Source organism: Alligator mississippiensis, chromosome 1, assembly GCF_030867095.1.
Source record: "Alligator mississippiensis isolate rAllMis1 chromosome 1, rAllMis1, whole genome shotgun sequence".
Taxonomy (NCBI): domain Eukaryota; kingdom Metazoa; phylum Chordata; order Crocodylia; family Alligatoridae; genus Alligator; species Alligator mississippiensis.
This window is the reverse complement of record NC_081824.1, coordinates 252067040-252089984: the sequence shown is the minus strand read 5'-3', so window position 1 is coordinate 252089984 and position 22945 is coordinate 252067040. Positions and strand designations below refer to the sequence as shown.

At 49.3% G+C, this 22945-nt stretch overlaps 1 protein-coding gene and 1 long non-coding RNA gene across 2 annotated transcripts in view; one reads left to right on the top strand and one right to left on the bottom strand.

The window, feature by feature from the left end:
• Positions 1–1041: 1041 nt before the first annotated feature.
• LOC109280286 (uncharacterized) lies at positions 1042–19028 on the bottom strand. Its single transcript, XR_002086546.2, has 3 exons — positions 18975–19028; positions 18089–18200; positions 1042–2559 (listed from the first exon to the last, which is right to left on the bottom strand). It is a non-coding gene; the product is annotated as an uncharacterized LOC109280286 (long non-coding RNA).
• The window catches only part of CASQ2 (calsequestrin 2), a 50976-nt gene continuing 31865 nt past the window's right edge, over positions 3835–22945 (top strand). The window contains exons 1-3 of the mRNA XM_006261474.4: positions 3835–4338; positions 18186–18270; positions 20531–20631. Of these exons, the coding sequence (XP_006261536.1) occupies positions 4105–4338; positions 18186–18270; positions 20531–20631 (420 nt within the window). The 5' untranslated portion in view covers positions 3835–4104. The remainder of the gene's footprint in view (positions 4339–18185; positions 18271–20530; positions 20632–22945) is intronic.

The window sequence follows — 22945 nt, the reverse complement described above, 5'->3', positions numbered from 1 at the left end:
GTACCATAGCAAAGGGGGAAGGGGGGTAAGTAGGGCAACTGCCCCAGGCACGAAAGCAAAGGGGCCCCAACAGGTGAGTCATGAGTCAATATTTTGTTACAAATATTTCCAAAAGTCTTGGCTGATGTGGCTGATAAATGCCACATGCATGCATGCATGCATGTAGCCGCAGCATACACGCAGCCAGCCCGATAGCTTGGAGAGCATTGTCTGGCTGGTGAGTCTGTTGTGGGAGGGAAGGGGCAGACAGAGGGAAGGGGTGGGGCAGGCAGATAGAGGCCCCCCACTGAGGAAGAAGAGGGGCAGGGACTGGGGCAGGAGCTGCCCAGCCAGGGCAGGGTGCAGGATGGAGCCACAAGCAGCTCATCTGGGGGGCGGGGGGCTCCCACTGCTGCGTACACACCCAGGCAAGCATTGGGGGGGGAGGGGACATGTGCCCCCAGGATCTGTGCACAGGGCAAGGGCGGGCTGCCACTGTGGGCTTGCCCTGGGCACCAACCTTCCTTGCTATGGCACTGATATTAGGAAAGCTAATAGATAGATAGATAGATAGATAGATAGATACTGATTCCATGGCTAATAGAGCAGTTGCTTTTGCTGGGACTAAGATTATCGTTAAAAAATGTAAAAAAGGAGGGGAAATTGAAAATTGGGTTTCATCTATTATTAGGCCACTCACAGTGTTATTCAGACTGGAGAGAAACCACTTAAAAATAGCTTGTGAAATAGAAAAAGTGAAGCAGTCCCTCAAGAGCTACGATCTGCAGAGATAGAAGGAGAGCAACATTTGGGAAACAGCTTTTGAAAAGTCCCAGCCCACAAATTCGACCAAGTGTTTCATTTCACAGGCATTTGGCTGCATGCTCTGAAACACACAGAGTTACCGTCCAGGCTTCAGCCAGCATCTTGTGCAGTTATAGGTTCTAAAGAGCCTACAACCATAATGCTACTTCTGCAGCTTAAGCCTCCAGTGCTTAATCAGCCCACTCTACCAGCACACTCATCAGTGAGGACACCAGTCTTGCAGGTGTTTCTAAAAAGGCCAGGTTTCTACCTCAGTGAGATTCTGGAGGGAGTTTATTTCAAAGGTATAGGCCTGCCACAAAGACCACCTTGTACCCAGCTCTCTCAGGCTCCAGCTTTAGGACATTGAGTTGCAGACCAATGTCATTTACATGGGAGACAGGAAGTGATGGAAATGCTGAGGAGCTGGGACAGATCTAGGATTTGGTAAAGGAGGTGATGCACATCACTCCTCTGACCATGGTAGGAGTTGGGAGTGAGGCATGATTGGAGCTCCTGGGCCAGCAGGGGATGTAGTGGGGGTGGGGCAGGGAGCAGGTATAGGAAGGGGAGACCTGTCCCCCTCCACCACTGTGCCTGGCCAACTCCAGTTTTCCCATAGCTGCTTCCTGCAGTCCAGCTGGAGTGGGCCAGGAGCAGCTCTGGGGCTCCCCCCATGCCTGCATCAGCCTAGGACCGAGATGGCAGCGTGAGGGTGGGTTTCCTCTTCCAACACCTGTTCCCAGCCAGCAGGGACACCTAAGGGAGCAGGTGCAGAAAGAGAAAACCCACCCACAGCTGCTGCTGTCCCATGTCAAGTCAGACTTCCCACACAGCTGCAGCCCACAGTTGAGTGGGGCAGGAGGGTCAGCAATGACAAATGCAGCAGTAGGTAGGTCTCCCCTCCCTGTACTTGCTCCCTGCCCAGCCCCACAGTGTCCCCTGCTGCCCTGGGGACTTCAGCTGTAGGGAGAGGCTGCACAGGGTGATGGGCTTGGCCAGAGACAGTGGCAGTGGAAGTGAGGTGTGACCACACAGCTGCACACCCCTAAACCCACCCCTGCTGAGGAGGCGCTACGATAACACAGGCATCAGTCTTTGAGGTTTTTGCACTTGGACCTTGAATTTCAGTCACCAGGCAGTACACTGAGCAGAAACCAGGTATGCTGTGTTGTCACTGCCCTGCCTCATTCAGAAGGCGGGCAGGTAACTTTCCCACATAGACTCATGTGCACACTGCTGCAATAGCCCAATCAAGAGGGGTGAGGCAAGACTGGCATCTGCCAGGAAGTGTCATACGGCCATTGTGCCTTTGTCCATATGGCAAAGAACACTGTTCTGGTGGCTGATGCAGACTGCAGACATGTTTCTATGGCTACCCTCCCAACCCTGGGCCTGCTGCCATGTAGACACCTACCTCAGGAGAGGCCCTGAGTGACTCAGAGCAGAGCTGAACCACTCTTGGTCTCTTCTGAGACAGTGTGCTCTGGATTTCTCTGAGCCATCAGCTTGGCCTTTCTGTGCATCTCTGGTACATGTAGTGGGAACAAGTGGGTGGTGGAATATTCTGTGGCTCCATGACCTGCAGGTGGCAGGTCCCTCCAGTGTTGATGAGGCACATGCCCTCAGCTGAACTGAATTTTTCCAGGTCCTCAGAATGCTTCCTCCTGAAGATCAGCTTCACCCCCATCTTGGCAGGGCTGAGCTGCAGCTAGCTGGCTTTCTTCCAGGCCCCACTTCCTGCCAGACATGGGGTAAGGTTGGCAACAGTAACATCTGGATCAGAGGGAGACACAAAGGAGGTGTCATTGACAGTGTTGGAGACACTGCAACTCACCTACTCCTGTGCTCTCAGCAGCTTCATGTAGATGGAAGAGGAAAGAGGCACACCTAGGACACCTTACTTGAGAGATCCTAGGGAGGAGCTGTCAGCCAGGACTACCTTCTATGGGGACAAATTTTATGAACTAGCCACCCCACCTCTGGAGGTCACACTATAGTCAATGCCCCATAAGCAACAGGGCAGAAGTTGCTCTGAGGGGGAACAGGATCAGGAGAGACACCTGGCCTCTGTCCATTGTCCTGAGGGATGTGTTAACCCTACGCACAAAGCTCCCCTCCTGCTTGACACACACATGTAGGCATGTGTACCCACCATTGAATCCTTTGCTATTTTAATGCTTCAGTCAGTTCGCAGTGAAGTGTGGGGGTTGATAAATGCTAGCTCCTCTGTAAGGTAAGTTTCTGCACACTTCCAGATCACAGGGATATTGAGGCATGAAGGACCCAACTCCACTGACAGTCCAATTCCTTGCAGTGAGGAGAAGAAACTGAATGGGTAGGGTGCATGACCCACTGAACCAAACTGATCACCCTTGCTTAACATCCTAGAAGGAGGTGAGGACACCAAAGGTCTTCACTGTTCTTGCTCCCTCAGGGTGGAGGGATGTGGCATACTTCCTGATGGAGTGACCTGATGGAGAGGGGGGTGAAGCACTGGAATGGGTTACCTAGAGAGGTGGTGGAAGATCCATCCTTGGAGGTTTTTGAGGTTCAGCTCGACAAAGCCCTGACTGGAATGATATAGTAGGGATGGTCCTGCTTTGAGCAGAGGGTTGGACTAAATGGATTGGACCCTCCTGAGGTCCCCTTCCAATCCTCATTTTATATGATTCTATGATTTTATGACTCATTCTTAGACATTTCATCACAATTCTGCTGCAGTATTGATCAGCTTGTTCAGTTCTTTCCAGAATCCAAACATTCCAATATCTACGCATGAATCCATGGTATTTAGAAGGAAAAGTATCTTTAGTGCCCCAGTAACTATTTTAAAAAGTCCTACTAGGACACATTGTACTTCGATTCCTATATAACTGAATGTCTTTCCTTGGTAAAATCTGCCTGCTTGTGTTCTCAATAGCAACATCCTCCCATTCTCTCTCTGTCTCTCTCTCGCTCACTCACTCCCTCTCTCTCTTTCTCTCAGAGGATGCAGAGTGCCAGCAAGTCCCTCAATGGTGTCATATCTGTCCTTTTTATTCATTGCAGGGTTTATTTTTAGCCTGAAACAACTGCTTCCTAAAAATGGAGTTCCTAATGACACAGAAGCCAGGCAGAGCTATGTAAGGTATCCAGGGGCTTGGCCTCACAGCTTCTCCTGTCTGTCTCTTTGTCTTGAGCCCAGGATTGCAAAGTTTGCTGCTTCCCACTTGGCCTTGAAGAGCTGGACTGGTCATTCGGAAGGCAGAGGAAACATAAGCTCCACACATTGTCTCTCTCCCCAGATAAACAAGAAAAGGTTGGACACCCATTGCCCCAATGAAGGTGGCTTTCTGGCTTGTGGCAGGTTTGTACCTGCTTTTCTGCTGCAAGGCAGAAGAAGGACTGAATTTCCCCACCTACGATGGGAAGGATCGGGTGATTGACCTGAACGAGAAGAACTATAAGCAGGCACTGAAGAAGTATGACATGCTCTGCCTGCTCTTCCATGAGCCCACGGGTTCTGATAAAGTCTCTCAGAAGCAGTTTCAGATGACAGAGATGGTTCTGGAGGTAAGTGCTAGTGCATGTATGTCTGTGTTGGGCTGTATCCCTGTTTGAGCTGGGGTCTACAACTGCAGGGCAGTTTGCAGATACTTGGAAAGAGACCTTGGGAAGGTCAGATGGGACAGGGACCAAGAGGCTAGGATGCTGGTCTGGATGTAGGTGGAATCTCTGGGACTGGAAAGCTTAAGAGACTAGGCTTTCCAGCACTACCCTCTCAGGAAACATCCCTGCTGGGTTGTGTGTCAGGATTTCTGCACCCAGCCAAAACCAAGAAACCCTGCAAAACCCAATAATGGGTTGCACACTAGATCACGCTCTTCCAAATCTCTGGAAGACTGGAGGTTGCAGGCTGAATTCAGAGCAAATGTCTGGATTGCTTATTTTACACAAGCAGTTTCACTTGTAGGCTGATTTGAACCCAATGCTCTACCTGACAAGGAATCATCTGCAGAGGAGCCCTTAGTAAACAGTGCCACAAAGACATTATTTGCATCTTATTCTTAAAAGCCCCCTGTCCATGCTGGCACAGAAACTGTCCTGTATTTCTGACACTGTTGCCTGCTGGGAGTTCCTCTGTAGCTGCTCGTTAGTGACCTCAATATAACTGTTCCTTTCTGAGCTAGAAAACATACAATTAATAATTCAGGGAGAGGAAAGACCTAAGTAACTGATCCTCAGTAAAGTGGAATGAGGTAAGAATTACCTGATGAACTTGTAGCACAAAATGCTACCTGTAATATCCTGGATTATGCTGCGGTGTTTGGATTTGGGAAGAAAGGAGGCTTTAGGTATTTATGTTCCTCCTTGGACTCAGGGCCTTGTTACATGGTAATGTTGCACAGCTCCTGGAGCTCTTAACCCCTGGATTGTCTGCATGTTAACACCTTTAAGGGGCTTAAAAAACCTGTTATGCAGCAAAAATTTATGCCACTCCAGGGCAGGATTATTTCTTGATCTGCATAGCCCCACTTCTGTTCCATTAAGGTGCAGCCACTGGTTGCAGATGTGCCTCCCAAATTGAGGGTGTGACTGCAAGCTAGTACTAAACTGATCAACATTTGTGTGGCTTACAGTGTGGCATGTAACAAGGCCCTTAGAAATGCTGTCCAGTAACTGAATATCTCTGTTTGGAGAAATGAAGGATTAAAGGGACAGTGACACTTTATCTTTCAGGTGTGGGGTTAAATATGCTTCATCATAAGAAACTAGCAACTGGACGTTGGAAGGTTAACCCATCCCGAGCACATACTGACTCAGGTCCAAAAATCTCCAAGTTGACTCACTCAATTTAACATTGAAGATAACTGGAATGCTAAGGATATTTTATTTGCATAATAGTAATGATAATAATAATAATGATAATAATAATAATGATGATGATGGTTTGCCCAAGCAAACAAGGGAATAGAATTTTGCAAAGCTAGGTTAATAGCAGTGCCACAGACCTCCTGATCTCTGGGTGAAATGTTTGTCATGGATACTACCAAGACACTGCTATTTAAAAAGGTGGTTATTTGGTGCTACATAAATGGCAATTGATTCCTAAACATGTGTTTATGGAAGCTTGACAGATGACGGTATCTTTTATGTTTTCTGGGCAATGTTCCTCATGAAGTTTGTGTCCACATAACAATGTCACCTATTAAACATGCAATAGCTATCTTGTTAAATGTGCTTGGAAATATTCATTTTTCAGGACAGATCCAGGGCTTAGAGCAGGAGTATCCCTAGTTTAGAATTGAGGAGATCTATGGGTGCTGCTTGCTGCTCCTCCACAAACTTCCCATGTCACCTGGGCAACTCATTGAGGCCTAGGTCAACAAGATGACTTGGGTCCCTGGCCCCAAGCCTCAAGACCTCACCCAACTATCCCTAAAAGCCCCTAGAGCCCACAGACCTCTCAGTTTTCAATTTTAAAGTGCAGCTGGGCATGCCCAGAAGTGTTTCAGGTTTGACAGGCCTGAGCAGCTCAGCTCCCAGCCTGGTCAGGATTCCCAAACAGGCCATACCTCTGCCTGAGCTATTAGCAGGTCTTGGTCTCCTATGCAAAGAACTACCAAAGGACAACAGGCTTAAAATACTGTACACTCCCAAAAGGGGCTGAGGGAGCAGAGAGGTGGGTTGATGAGGTTCATTCCAGGTCTAGAGCACATCACACCTACACCTCTCTCTGGTAATCTAAGGTGTGAGGCCAAGGGCTGAATGAGACAGGAAGACTCAGTCATCTGTTCACTCCTGAAGATGATTTCTGCAAAACATATTGATGAAGCAGTGGATGTTGCTAGTGCCGGGGCAGGGGCGTTGGGGACTGAGGAGAAAGGAGTTAGTGACTGGTCTGGGCTGGAGGGCATTTCACCTCTTCCTAGCAACTTCTTTGCTGCCTGTTCACAGCACGTAATAACACTGCCCAGGAGCTGGAGCATTTGCTCCTAGAATCCATAGGTGGATGGGGGCGATACAGTAGGATAGGCTGCATCAGCCGCTGAGCCAGAGAAACACTGGTGGCCCCGATGAAATTTAAGCACATGCATAAGTGTCTTGCTGAGCTGTCAGCAGGGTGAACACAATGCACAGCAAGGCATTTCCAAAGCAGCCACTGTGCAGCAGTGTCATGGGCACAGTCTGCCCATGGGTGTCCATGCTGACGCAGGCCTTCTCAAGCGGAGGAGATAACCAGCTTAGTGAGGGAGTATCAGACATATCACTGCACAAGTCCAGGTAGCTACCTGAGTGTTACAGAGCCTAGAGTAAGCAAACAAGTTTGTCCGAGGCCCCTCTGTATTGTTGTTGATATGCAAGGGCCCAACAGATGGCAGTCCTCTCAGAGGGTCCACGCACCTACTGCCAGCCTGCTGAGATACTCTGGACCTGGGCATGGCCACAGATGCCACCATAACCGACAGCCATGGCAGGTTGGGATTTGTTAGGCCTCCAAGTCCCTCAACAGAGTCCCCCTCTGAAGTCCTGCCCTGTGGTCAGGGGTTTCCTACTCAGGCTTTGGTCATGCAAAACCTGCCTCTGGGTGACCTTACTGCTCGTAAGGGGGTAAGCTCTTGTTCTTTGGCAGCAGTTAACTCCTCCTCAGTGCAGGCAGGCAGCCGGTTCTCTGTCAGAGGTGATAAAGCTGCAGCATTTCCTGGCATCTGCTCATCAGCTGCTGCCTGGCTAGGAGGGGGCCCTGGTTCCAGTTCTTTCATCCCTCCTCCTGCCCATCGCAGAGAAGCCAGGATTGGCACTGCTCTCTCTGCCGGCAGCTGCAGGGAGCATCCATTTAGCTCCATCTTGTAGGTTACTGCTGGGCAGGTGTCCTCTCAATCTTTTGTGCTGTCGGGGATGCTTGGCGACTGATACCCATATGGAGTGGAACAGTGCTGCAAAATGGCAGCACCTCAGGGTGGTCACTGAGCAGCCTCTGGTTGCCTGTTGGTGGTTTCCAGGTCTTGGCTACATGATCCTTCTCTTCTGCCCTCTCTTGCTGCCTAAGGCCTGCTGCTATAGTAAGCTATCAGCCATAGTTATTACTTGTATAGCACTGGGGGAACCATATGTCCCAGTTTGGCCAGGTCAGTCCCAGATTTCAAAGGCTGGTCCCAGACAGCTGGGGAAAATTAAAATGAGAATCCCAGGCGTGGGGCACAATCCAGCAGGGAGGTGGAAAGGCATGGTGCACCAGGCAGCTCCACCTCCCCTACAGACTATTCCTGCATTTCTGACGGCCAGCCTTTTCCACAGCCTGCAGCAGCACCTCTGACTTGGTGGGGAGTAAGGGGACAGTATCCTTACTGTCCCAGATTTCTTTAATGGCCACTCTATATAGTGCCCACAGTGTGACACAATAACAGCTTCCACCTTAGCTGACACCAGGGTATGAAGCAAGGACCCTCAGAGCTTAAAGCATGAGACAGCATAGATTAAGCTAAAGAGTTAGACTGTAAGAGACTGCTGACCTCTCTGGACTGGGCACAAAAAGAGAAGACCATGCACACACATGGATGGACACACACAGACCAGTGCTTCTTTGTTATCCCCTGTTCATTTTCTCCTGTCTCACGCCATCAGTTCCCAGACCTTTCTTCATTGGAGCTGCCTCCTCCTCTCTCCAAGCTCGGCAGCAAGCATTGCAAATTAAATTATTTCTCCTTTCAGTGTGCCGGCACTCATCTCAAGGAATAATGTAACACCAGTAATGATCAGAGGGATTAGGGGCTTTGCCGCTGAAATGGGAGGCTTTAGCAAAGAGCTTGGGTTATCTCACACTGGTGGGGCAGCCTGCAACCCAGCAGGTCCTTCATTCTTGTTCCCTTCATTAAAGTCTCTTGGCTGTGCTCCCCCTCCATTGTCCCTTAGTCCCACCTGCATGTGCAAGTGCCTTAATAAAGAAGCTGAGCTAGCCTGACCATTTTTAGCTCTGCAGCAGCAGCAGTCACAGGCTGACATTTCATGGCTTGCTGCCCCACCTAAAACCAGTCTCATTTAATGTAAGAGAAGAGGTGCATTGTGCTTCCTATTTCAGATCAGGTCTGGTGTTTGGCATTCTGCCTCTGGCAGTGGTCAGCCTCAGCTGCTTCAGAACAAGGCGAAACCCCATAACATTCCTAACCACCTGGAGGAGATCTGCTCATAACATCAAATAACCTCTCCCTGGTGCCCAAGAACCACAACTATTATTAGAGAGGCGAAGGTAGGCAAGAGATCCAAGCCCCAGATTAAGACTAAAGTGGGGAAAGGGTCAAGGTCTAGGTTCATGGCTTATTTGGGAGAAAAGGTTTGTGCTTTGGTTAGATGGTGCTGAAATCTGATAACCTATGAGCAGAGGGGAGACTTTTGAGAAAGATTGGTAGTTCCACAAATAGTCTGGGGTCTCTAAGATACCACAACTGCAAGGGAATAGGGAACAAATGTGACCCCAGTGCTTAAAGAACTCTGCTCTCTACAGAAGTTCAAGCATTCAGCTGGTCACTGGCTTCATCCCAAGACCAACTGCTCTGCAGGCATCACCTAGAGACACAACAGAGCCCTGAGGGAGAAAAGCTTGTGCCAGTATGCCGACACTGTGCAAAGCAAGGGCTGCTCTGAGGTCTAGGTGTTATTACATGCCTTTCATGAGATACCTGGACAGCAGGAAACCATCCAGGGGATGCCACTTCTCCAAGCCCATCACCCTTAGCCAGTGCAGGATTGGTGACTATGGAAGCTTATGCCTCTGACCCAGTCAGTCTCTAAGGTGCTGCCCTGCCCTACTTTCTGGCTCTCTTCCACAATGTTTGTCTAGTTTCTTTGGAGTCAGATCCAGGATTTCCACTCCTTCCCTAGCCAAACAAATCCACAGGCCATGTGATCTCATCCTTAGGAAACAGCACATCACCCTTCCCCAGTGCCTCAAGGGTCACAAAGGGTGCAGCAGATATTAATGAAGTAAGCCTCATGCTCTTCCATGGGTGCCATGAGTGCAGACAGCTGTTCTGATGCCACTTTGTGATCAATCTGATGCTGCCTGGGTACATCAGATGCAATTAATGAGAAGCAATAAACTCCAGAGTGCAATGCTGCCAAGCACGCTGTTTGAATGTGCATCTAGGAGCTCAGCACATTGAGCCAGGTTGGAGCAGCCCCAGCTGGCAGGGAACCCAAGAGGTCAGCCTGCCAGCCCAGGGCTGCTACCCCCAGCTCAACATGCTGGGATGGGCTGGCTGCATGAGGGTGCTTCAGTGCAGGGCTAGCTGGCAGGCAGCCCCCGCACTCAAGCACCCTCATGCATGCCCCAGCCAGCTGGGGCAGTGTCTACACATGCACTGCTGTGGAGTTTTTTTACTTCACAGCACGATGGTACTTGTACGTACAAGTACCATCCTGCTGTGAAGTAAATTAGTTTCCTCCAGCCTAATAAGGGTGCAGTAAACACTGAGATGTTTACTAAGCAGCGAATTAGTCTGCCGCTCGGTAAATGTCTCATGTAGACCCATTCCGTGTTACAGAGGAAACACGCCCTGTGCCCTCTGTCCCATGGCGACTTCATTTCTCTTCCTTCTGCATTCTTTCCCTCCACATAAAATAAAAATAATCACCAACAGAAGTGTATGGTTACTCTTCACATGTGAGAAAACAGCATCTGAAAGGGCTAAGCTCACTGCTGTCTATAGAAACATCTGAGAGGGTGGCAGGCATAAATGACCTGGAGGGAGGACAACTATTTCAGCCAAAGGACAATGCTGGCATTAGAACAAGAGGGTATCAATTGGCCTTGAATAAATTTAGGTTGGACATGAGAAGAAGGTCCCTGACCGTCAGAGCAGTGAGAGTCTGATACAGTCTCCTAGGAGGAGCCAAGGGGACATAAAACCTGACCAGTGTCCTCTTTCTTGATTAAAAAAAGCCTATCTCCCCCTACAAATTCCCCTGTTACCTTCCCTGGCTGCTTGGCCTATATAGCCATAACTAGGTTCAGTTGTGATCAGAAGCCCGGAGCAGCAATCGCCCCCATTTCACTCATCATATCACAGTGTTCCCTCTCACAGCCCCCACAAACTACCATCATACTGGCTTTCAGCACCAACCCCTTGGCACATGGGGGGCCTCCTTCTTTTCCAGGCAAAGGCCCCCTAAGGCAGTCTACTTTGTAAACCCCACTGTTTCCAGGTTGAACTGGAGTCAGTGAGCAGGGAAATCCTCTCCAGCCTTGTGTTCTTACATGGATCATGGTCGGTTAATGAAAGGGACTATACACTGGAGTTGTCTGTAGTGGAAAGGGACCAGGCTCAGTCAGCTAGGAGGTCCTGGGCAAGCCAAAATCCAGTGTCCCAAAGTATCCTTATCCTCATATTGCAGCCAAGGAGTCTGAGGTGCAGCTTGGAAGATACCTACCCATGGTCACACAGTGCCCAGAACCACCCGGCACTCCATCCTGTGCTTTCTCCATAATCCCATCAGACTAAAGACAATGTTTCCTCATATCCCTCTTGAAATTGTCTTGGCTTTACTTCATTTCACTCCTCCTGACTATATGCTCCTCATTACATAGCTGTCTCCCTCATGCTTTCTGGCACCCATGCCCCCTCTGAGACCTGAAGGCAGCTTCCATGTCCTTCACCCCTGTGTTGTACAGAAGAGCTCTGGCTATGATCAGCTGTCAATATATGATAAATTCTCTCTCTGGGACCTTTATCCTGCCCTGGCAAGAAGATGCAGCCAAGGAGCTAACAAGTTTCCGACACCTCTAATCCCACACAGAATTAGGTTTGTCCACATCTTTCCTTACAAGTCACTTCCTACAGCCCCTTGCACATTTCTTTTGCTTCTCTCTAAATTAAAAGGCCCATTTTTCTCTTGCATGTCTCAGTAATTTATTTCTTACACTCAGGCCGCAGATGGCTTTGAGTATAAAAGAAGACAAGCCTCAATGGGGAAGCTCAGAGCCAGATCTAAAGTCCTCCAAATTCCCAGGGGTTTGAGACGCAGGGTTGGGCCTCAGGCCTATCCAGAGTACAGATGAAAAAGGCCAAATTTTGTACTTAGGAATGAGGGTGGGGCAGGAGGGGAAAGGAACAAGATGGTGCCACAGCCCTGACACCTGCTCAGTCCCAGCTCTGTGCAGAGAAGAGCGTGAGCTGCAGTCTTCTTGGGGACCATGCATTACTTCTATCTCCCACTTCATGCTGAGGAGCAGGAGCAGGGGCTGTGCTTTCTGAAACCAAGCATCTCCCTGAGCCACCGGCCTGACTCCATGTGGGCTCATGCCTTAATGATAGAGACAGGCCCTGAGTGTAAAAGCCACTGCCCTTCTGGCTAAAGCCAAGCAGCAATGGCCTCAGCAGCATCACTAACTTCCCTCCCTCTGCGCCTTCTGAAATCAATCCTGGTGAATCAGGATTCATCCTGTCAGGTTGCTTGAGGGTCCTGAGGCAGGTGTGGTTCCAAGCCACCTAACAGGGGATGAGGTCAGCATAGACAAGCAATGTGCCCATCTGCTCCTGGAGGTTCGGCCCACGGTTTGCCCAGCTGAGTCAACAGGATCGCCTTCCCAGTGATGCTGACTAGCAGTGGTTAATGGAAATCCCAGGCAATCAAGCCACCACCCCCTGTAGACATCAGGAGGAGAAAGTGCCAGACCTCCCACAACACCTTGCCAGCTCATGTTTTGGAAACTTGTGCCTTGGCTGATGGCTCACTAAAATTAGGGATGCCCAGCTCAGATAAAAATACAAGACTAAGTTAAACCTTTGGCAAGGTGTCCAAAGAGCACACTGACTTTCCATTGGGCCAAGCTTTCTCCATTGTATGTAATTACTGCCCACGAGCTGTGTTCCTGGCTCATGAGCTGAGAAATCCACCTTCCACCACCAGAGAAGAGATTCTTCTGAAGTGACTTTCATGTGTTCCATATTTCCAGGCCTGCCATTAGACTTGAGGGTACCATTACCCTAAGGGGGGAGACTCCAGGGTGAGTGGCCTCTGAGGTTGGAAAGGACACTGGTTAAGTTCCCTCTGGTCCCACTGCCAGAGGGTGTGTTCTTTTGCCAGAGCCTCTCATCTGGGCTTCCCCACCTCTGCTCAGCTCTAGTGACAGTCGGAAGCATAACCAAGCAGCCAGATGTCTAAGGCAGCATGACACATGAGGGCAGCGACTTGTGGTTGCCACCATGCTACCAGCACACGTGCATGGCTGTGCAGCAGCTGATAGCAGCTGATATTTTTCTGCACCCAACCCCTGAAGTCAATGCCCAGGGCAGCTGCTCCAGCTGTGATGCCCAAGTTACACTACTGACCTGTACTACAAAAGCACCAGAGTGCCCCTAAGAGAATTATAGTGATGGGTGCAGCAGACAGGCATGGAAAAGAAGAAAGAGGGCTTCCAACAGGCTGCTTTCTTGTTCTAAAGACAGAGCAAACCCACTGTGGGGCAGAAATACAGGTAGCAAAACAGTCTGTCAGCCTACAAAGCTGCACTGTGACCCAAAGCATTCAGAGAAACAGCCAGGTCTTTGTCCGCTTCTGCAAGTAAAAGCTTCTAGCATCTGGGGATGGTTTTTTTAGGCTAATTAACAACCCAGGCCCTGGCCTTTAACATGTGCTTGAGCTTAGAGGAGCCACTAGGAAGGGCAAGGAAAGTTAAAGGAAGAATACAGTCATTTGGGAAGTCTCCCTCCATGTTTTTCTATCCCTCCTTCCCCTCCAGTCTTTAACTCTTTCACTGCCTCCAGTTAGACCAAAAGGAAACTGTCCTTGCTAAGTAATGAGCTATTAATACCAAACTCCCTCAGACACCCAAACATGTTGCCCCAACCCTCCCTGCTACTGTCAAGGGCTGAATAAAGACAGCTTCAGAGTTTGTGGGATCCGAGGCAAAAGCTACTCCATGAAGCTGAGGGAAGGTCAAGTGACAAAATGAAATGCCACCCTACACTGAAAAGGGACTGGCAACAAAACTGGCTTCCCATATGAGGATTTGTGTGAGCATTTGCATGTATATCAGGAATGGAGTTGTTGTCTGGTGAGGCTGGTCTGGGATGCAGACCTTGAGAACCACCTCCCCATGCTATTGCTAACAGAACACCTCTCTCCCTCTCCTCTGCCCAGTGAGGCTGGAAACAGCCCAAAAGCTTCCTACTGCAAAGTCTGAGACTAAGTAAGCATGGAGGATTTAGCATGACACAGCTGGAAGGATCTGACAGGGAAATTTTTCTTTCCGCTGCTGGAGACAGGGATTTGTATCACTGTCCAGTACTGAGCAGCCCACAGGACTTGACACTTATGTAAGCAATTGCTTTGGGCTGATTCACTAACAGATCTCCAGGAACTTGGCTTCTCTTACTTGTGAGGTCTCAACAGTTCCACAGGCCTCCATCTGATCATCCCTTTTATTCACCATCACTGTATGACGTCTAGAGGAATTCAAGGGGGCACCATCAGCTCTGCTGCCCTCAGAGTGCCAGGAAAGCCTGTGTCTCTCTCCCGCTTCCAGGGCTAAAAGAGCTGTCTCCCAGCTGTCCCAGTGCTGAGAAAATCAGGAATTGGCTCAAGCAAACCTCAGGGGAGATTGTGGTGACATCAGTAGGGAGGGATAATGATTTTGAAGCAATGTCAGAAGCTAGGACTCCAGCCTTCACAGAGGGCATGTTCCCCCTAGGATCCAGACAGCATCCTGGGGTTGTACGGGCCCCCTAGACACACCTGGCTATTCTGACTACTTGGCATCTGGAACCACAGCATCTCAGAGCTAACAGGGACCTCACAGGACATCTCGTCCTACCCTCTGCACAAACTCAGGACATACCGTTCCTTACCCATCCCAGACAGACAGATCCAGCCTCTTCTTGAAATGAAGGTGATGGCACAACCTCCCTGGGCAGTTTGTCCCACTGTTCTACTGTTCTTCTAGTTAGAAAGTTTTGTTCTAAAAGTTAATGTAAACCTGCTTCATTGCCATTTAAACCCCATAACTGCACTTCATCACAGGGGCCATCCAAGATGCCCAGTTAAGCCCAATTCTTCCCTCTGCTTGGCTCCCATCCCTCTCACCATGCACCTGTTAACGCTAAATTACTTGCTGTTGATGCAGGCTCAATGACAAGGGCTCAGATGGACCCAAGCTTCAAGAGAACTGCATTTAAAAGAGTGGGGATATGCTTGGGATGGGGAGGGAGGAAGGGGGGGAGGGAAGCAGTGTTCTTGCATTACAGCTCCTTCCCTCCTGAGGTTCTGAGCCAAAAGGATTGTCGAGATTAGAAACGTTATCTGCATTCAAATCCCACTAGCATTACAGAATCAGAATATACTGTAAGCGGATACATAAATGCCAAATACTGTATTTGAGTAGGGGGCAGCCAGCCAAGCTACTCTGTTTCTGGCATTCTCTGTGCTCTGATATTTTGATGGCAACTCAAGTGCAGTGACAAGAACAAGGTCATACCTAGGTACCACATCAAGCTCCCCTGACCAGCTGGGGGCTGAGCAAAGATAGTCATGCTTGTTAGCTCCTGAGTGGCTGTCACTGGGAAGGCAGCACTCTCTTCAGATGGGCCCCCAACCACTTCTGCCACAATGGGAAGTCATGCTAGGAGAGATTCCCCAATGCTGGGCCCCAGGGTGTTGTGTATGGACACACACTGTACTACATGCTTAACATTATCCTATTAGCAAGGGTGTCCCAGCAAAGATGTCTGATTGCCTGCACAGCTCACTACTCAGGACTTTCACATACGCTCAGACCCCTTCATCCAATGCACACCCTCACCAGAACACCTCCACTCGTACCTATCCACTAGCAGCACACCTCTATCCAAGTTCACATGTACATATACACGTGCACATACACGTACACTCTAATAGACCCAGTGCTAATGTATGTGAGCACATATGCACATGTATACACTTACATACACACTGATAAACCCACCTCCAGACACACAGCTCTCTAGACACACACCAGTCTAATCTTACATGTATGTACACCTCTGGCCATACTGTATCATTTTCTCCTTACATATCCAAACACACACACGCACACGCACACACACACACACACACACACACACACACAGAGTCAACTCCCCCACCCCAACACACATACACATTGTCCTACTGTTTCACATGCAGCTCTTCTCCTGTTTCCCACATTTCCTATGGACATGTATATATTCCTAAGTAGCTACTCAAACAGTCGCCTGCCTGTCCTGTACCCCCTCAAAACCTCAGGCACATGAACCCAGGTGTTCACACACACCCACTTGTATTCACAACTGCATCTCTGTGATCTCCCACACCCATCTACAGCTGCTTACACTTCAAAACGTGACCACACATTCAAGAGTGGAAGCATATACACTGTGTGGGGGAACTTCAGGCATCAAGAGGCTTCAAAAATAATATCACAGCTCTAAGGCAGGCAACTTTCTGCCCAGCCACTTAGGTTGCCTCTTCTTGCCCCAGAAGTGTTAGCAATAGACTGAACTGCTACTAGTGATTGGTGAGGTCTCCACTTTGCATCCCCCCCAGAGAAAGAAAGAGTGAGAAAATTCTGTTATTAGTATTCATTATCTCCCTTAATCTCTTGTTATTTTCACCTCCGCCAGGGCTTGGGCAGGGGCTATTTATAGCGGGAAGTTAGCAGACTGAACTTCTGTGGGTGAAGAATCATTGTATGACATTCATGCCTGTTTAGAGACAGGGTGTGGAGGGCACAGAGTGTCTGCACCAGTATAGACCCCAGCATGGCTGTGCCTTGCTCCTAAACCCTGTCCTAATTTGTCTGCAGTATTTCTCCTTCCTTCATCTTGTGGCTTGTAGCCATATCCAGAAGCAGTGCCCACAGCATGCCCTAATAGGGACACTTTTTCTCCAGGGGCCCTGGGGCTCCATTCCTGCTTCCTGACCCACATGGGATGGGGTTGTGTGGCCATGGTTAGCTTATGAGCCACCCCGTGGCAACTGAGACATTGGAATTCCCAAACCATGTGTTCTGCCTGCCATCCCCCAACCTGACACCCACTGGGACAAAAAGGTCACCAGCTCCAGAGGCCTCCTTTGTCATTCTCTCTTACAGCCGGTCTGCAGCCTCTTTTGAGTGCCCCATTAAGGCCAAGGACAGGCGTAGGCAACCCCAGCACATGGGCACGTGAAGGCATTTTGCTTGGCACTCATGCTTCAGGGAAGGAGCCAGGGCTGTGTTGCCACAACAAAGATTGGGCCCTTTGTGGCTCCCCTGCCATCCTCCCCTGGCATACCAACTTCTTACAAGTCAAGATTGTGGGTGCCTTTGGCTGACCCCTGGTCCTGGGCATTCTGCAAAGCAGAGCTGAAAAGGATTTTCATTTGGGTGGTGATCAACATGGATGTGAAGAGGAGCTGGTTGTGCTTTGCTATGAGGAGCTGTTTCTGGAGCTGATTCCCTGAGGCTGGTTGTTGTTTCACTTTGCTTATGGTTGGTGTCCCACTCATCTCTGCCTTTCATTGCAAAGGTTTGATTGGATCCCAACACACAGTAGTTAGAGTCATAGAGAAGTACGGCTGGAAGAGACCTCCATAGGCCATCCAATCCAACCCCCTGTCCAAGGCAGGATCATCCCTACAAAACCATCCCATACAACCATAATCTAAACTCTACATAAGACTACCATCAATCCTGACACAACAGCTTAACCTGCCACAGGTGAAGCAGGGTTCTCTGCTTTCCTCTCTTTGTTAAATGTTTCCTAAGCATTAGGTCTGAATGTTGCTGATTTTGTGTTTCAAGAGAGTAATAGTTCAAACAGGCCGGGAAGGGAGACAGAGAAAAATCAGTAACAAAATGGAGGAAGGAACATATGGGTCATGTCTAAGGGATAAGGTACTGGCCTGCTCTCTTCCTCTATTTCTGCTATCCATGTCCCATGAAAGCCCCTGGCTGAGACGTGACATGTTCTCACAGTGAATGTGGCCCTTCATTTCCACATGTCATTGTCTAGCATTTAGCAACAATGAGGTAAAATGCCTGCTAATCCTCAAGAGTCGCATTCCCACTGGCCTTGGGAAAGTGTTTGTTTCATGTCAGTACACCCAGATCTTTTTCTAGCCATGTCTCCTGCTTCAGTGTCCCTAGTTCAGGCTGTGAATGTAACACCTGAATATCTGGGAGCAATTAGCAGCTCAGGGCATCACAATTTAACTCAGCTCCATGACTGCAGGGGAGGAAATACAATCACTGTGACCTACAGGTAGCACGTCAGATAGGGTGTGATGCAACCCACCCATCAACCCTGCCCAGGACCAGAATGTAGGTCACCTGTTGCCGAGGTGACATTCCCAGCTGGCATGGTGACTTTTTACTATCTTGCAGTGCCCATGTCATGTATGCTCCTCTCTCTGGATTTCCTCTACAGCTTGCAGCCCAGGTCCTGGAAGATAAAGGGATCGGCTTTGGGATGGTAGATTCCAAGAAAGATGCAAAGCTTGCCAAAAAACTCGGTAAGTGCTGGGAACCCTCACTGGTAGCAGGTGATATGCATTCTTGCAGCTCAGCTCAATGCCACCAGAGTAGAAGAGAGCAGCTTAATTGTGTAGCCTGCTTCTTACCAAGGGAAGAGATGCAATAGGTCTGGCTTTCAAGAAGCCAGTCTCTCTATGGCTTATATTCATGGGAGCACATTTATCATAGGAATCATGGATCTGAAGTCATGCTATTCCTCTATCATGGGATCCCTCAGACTAGATGTGAACACCCAGGGGTGGTCATGTGCTTCCAGTTGGGAAACACTTCCCTCACCTAAAATGGTTTAGAACTGGTGACCTGCTACAGAGATAAGCAGCTGATGTGTTCCACCCCAGAAGCAGCTGCATTTCTGTGAAGGGACATTTCTTCATATATAGCTTGCAGGGTAGTATTCTATGTATATGATGCCACATAAGTGTATGCCAAGACTTAATGAGCCTCAAGCAATTTGGGCTTACTTTGGCTTCCTAGCCAATTTCTACTCTATGCAAACTTGATCTCACCATCTCTAGGTGGGAGGACTGCCGTCTCTACAGAGATCAAATTCCAGGTCTGCATCTAAATGAATTGTCCTAAAGTTAAGGGGTGTTCAGATTTGGGATAAGAATCCAATATTACTTGTCATTATCATTTGCTTTATACTTGCAGTATGAATGACAAAGCTACATCCTGTGCCTACCTCAGTGTTCTTACGATTTAAAGGAGAGTCGTAATCCATGAAGTTCCAGCCTGTGAGAGAACCAAAATGGTTACATGGTTTTGGTTCTCAACTCTGGGTCTCTATTCAACTCTGTCCCTAGGTGTAACATCTCCCAGTAGAGCATTCAGAGAAGTTTCCCACTAGAAACTTGCACTGGACTGGCAAATGGGCCCACATGAGTGGGCTACTGACCATGTTTTCCCAGAACACCTTAGGAAATAAGGGCCCTGTTACACCTTACACTGTAAGCCCCACAAATGTTGATCAGCTTAGTGCTGGCTCGGAGTTTGAAGCAGTTACACCTTAGAGCTCAAAACCTTCTCATACTATCTCCTACATGCACTGACTTGCCACTAGAAGCCTAGTGAGCAGGGGTGGTGAGCTAGGACAGGCTTCTATCCCTGCAATATGGGCAGGGATGTGAGCAATGGGCTGCAGGAGTGAGGGGGGCAGGAACATGTAACTGGCAATGTCACCTGCCTCCCCTGGAGCCCAGCACAGGCACAGACAACATGCTGGTGGCTCACTGTGACAAGGCAGCACCTTCCCCTCCTCCTCCCCCCACCCCACCACCACTGCTACCACCAGAGCTGCTAAATGCTCCCACCAGTCATGGCATCCTGCTGCAAGAGGAATCCAGTGGGGCAGTGCAGACCAGTGTCGGAGCCCCCCAGTGCAGTGCCCTCTGCATCCTCGGCAATGCTTCATGCAGGTTTCCTTTTTCTCTTGGGCTGGCCCACGCTCTGCCTGCCCTGCAGCAGCATCCTGGTGCACTGGCTCCGGCTCCCCATGCCCCACGCCTCCCTCTCACTCCCCTCTGGCCCTGACCTGCCTCAAGCCTGTTGCCATCTTCAGCTGCGCACAGAAACACCATGTGGGGGAGGGGCCATAGCATCCTGGGATACTGGAGGACTTCAAATTTAGAGGCACAGCTGTGGGGAGTGACCACACCTTAATGGAACAGGAGCAAAGTTATGTGGATTAGATATAATCCTGCCCTGGAGTGGCATAACTTTGAGCTGCATAATGAGTGCTTTAAGCCACTTAAAGGTGTTAATGTGCAGCCAGTCCAGGGGTTAAGAGCTCCAGAAGCCATCTAAAATGACTATATAACAAGGCCCTAAGGGTGCCTATACACATACTCTGTTGCAATCTAATTAAAACATGTCAGAGCAGACTCAATTAATCAAATCTGCTCCGTGTTCTAATTAGCATGCTTTAGCATCACCACCGTGTCCCATGTTTAAGCCCCTGTGGGTTTAAAAATGGCCACTGGGACAGTTTAACTAAAGGTTGTTGAATGAGCTTTATTAAAGTATCCTGTGGCCATTTTTAAATACATGGGGACTAAATACATGTGACGCTGCAGCATTTTAATTAGAGTGGCTCTCCATGAACCACTCTAATAAAAATGCACCCCACCGCAACCCCAAGCATGTGTATAGACACCCTAAGAGGCTTGAGCCTCTGAGTAACATCTTAACACTTTCTGTGGCCTTCTGACCTTGTTGTACCCTTTTGTCTACTTCTTCCAGGTTTGGTTGAAGAAGGAAGCCTCTATATCTTTAAGGAGGAGCGTTTGATTGAGTTTGATGGGGAGCTGGCCACAGATGTCATAGTGGAATTCCTCCTGGATGTAAGCACAGATGAGACCAGGTCTTGGCATATATTTCCCAAAATATGCAAATGTTTGCAAATGTTCCTTTTAGTAGAAACCATGAAGGTAAAATAAACCAGTGCAACTCCACAGAACATCACAGCATTGTACCTATGTGAGTGAGAGGAGAATTTGGCCTGTAGAATTTAGACCTATTGGATCACTTAGTCCTTTATAGATTCATAGATTCATAGATGTAGGGTCGAAAGAATCTATGAATCTATAAAGAACTAAATGATCCAATAGGTCTAAATTCTACTGGCCAAATTCTTTAGATTCATAGATTCATAGATGTTAGGGTCGGAAGGGACCTCAATAGATCATCAAGTCCGACCCCCTGCATAAGCAGGAAAGAGTGCTGGGTCTAGATGACCCCAGCTAGATACTCGTCTAACCTCCTCTTGAAGACCCCCAGGGTAGAGGAGAGCACCACCTCCCTTGGGAGCCCGTTCCAGACCTTGGCCACTCGAACTGTGAAGAAGTTCTTCCTAATGTCCAATCTAAATCTGCTCTCTGCTAGCTTGTGGCCATTGTTTCTTGTAACCCCCGGGGGCGCCTTGGTGAATAAATCCTCACCAATTCCCTTCTGTGCCCCCGTGATGAACTTATAGGTAGCCACAAGGTCGCCTCTCAACCTTCTCTTGTGGAGGCTGAAAAGGTCCAGTTTCTCTAGTCTCTCCTCGTAGGGCTTGGTCTGCAGGCCCTTGACCATACGAGTTGCCCTTCTCTGTACCCTCTCCAGGTTATCCGCATCCTTCTTGAAGTGTGGCGCCCAGAATTGCATGCAGTACTCCAACTGCGGTCTGACCAACGCCCTATAGAGGGGAAGTATCACCTCCCTGGACCTATTCGTCATGCATCTGCTGATGCACGATAAAGTGCCATTGGCTTTTCTGATGGCTTCGTCACACTGCCGGCTCATGGTCATCTTGGAGTCCACTAGGACTCCAAGATCCCTTTCCACCTCTGTGCCACCCAGCAGGTCATTCCCTAGGCTGTAGGTGTGCTGGACATTTTTCCTCCCTAGGTGCAGCACTTTGCATTTCTCCTTGTTGAACTGCATCCTGTTGTTTTCTGCCCACTTGTCCAACCTATCCAGGTCTGCCTGCAGCTGTTCCCTGCCCTCCGGCGTGTCCACTTCTCCCCATAGCTTTGTGTCATCTGCAAACTTGGACAGAGTACATTTCACTCCCACGTCCAAGTCGCTGATGAAGACATTAAAGAGTATCGGTCCAAGGACCTGCGGGACCCCACTGCCCACACCCTTCCAGGTCGAGACCGACCCATCTACCACGACTCTTTGGGTGCGACCCTCTAGCCAATTCGCCACCCACCGGACTGTGCAGTCATCCACATCACAGCCTCTTAACTTGTTCACCAGTATGGGGTGGGATACCGTATCGAAGGCCTTCCTGAAGTCTAAGTATGCGACATCCACCCCTCCTCCTGTGTCCAGGCATTTCGTAACCTGGTCATAGAAAGAGACTAGGTTGGTCAGGCACAATCTGCCCACCACAAACCCATGCTGGTTTCCCCTCAGCATAATTTGCCCTGCCGGGCTCTCACAAATGTGAGCCTTGATAATTTTTTCAAAGACTTTGCCAAGGATGGAGGTGAGACTGACCGGCCTATAGTTGCCCGGGTCCTCCTTCCTCCCCTTTTTGAAAATGGGGACCACGTTAGCCCTTTTCCAGTCCTCCGGGACTTGGCCCGTGCACCATGAGCGTTCGAATATTCCCGCCAGTGGCTCTGCAATGATGTCGGCCAGTGCCTTCAGCACCCTCGGATGGAGCCCATCCGGGCCTGCCGACTTAAAGGCATCCAGTTCTTCCAAGTGACTCTGCACCACCTCAGGATCTACGTATGGAAGTCTGGCGCCTTGCTGCTGCCTCTCTACAACCCCAGTGAGAGACTTGTCGTGCCCCTCACTTAGGAACACGGAGGCAAAGAACTCATTGAGGAGTTCAGCCTTGTCCCCCCTATCTGTCACCAATTGTTTCTGCCCATTTAGCAGCGGTCCTATTCCTCCCTGGGCCTTCCTTTTACTCCCAATATATCTAAAAAACAATTTCTTGTTGTCCTTTACTTGGGTTGCCATCCTCAGCTCTATGGTAGCTTTGGCCCGCCTAACTGCCTCCCTACAAGCACGAGCAGAGGAGGTATATTCATCTTTAGTGATCTCACCCTGTTTCCACTTTTTATGTGCTCCCCTTTTGGCCCTTAGGCTGCCCTGGATTTCTCTGGTCAGCCATGGAAGCCTCCTGGCCCCTTTCCCTCTTTTGCCTCGCTCGGG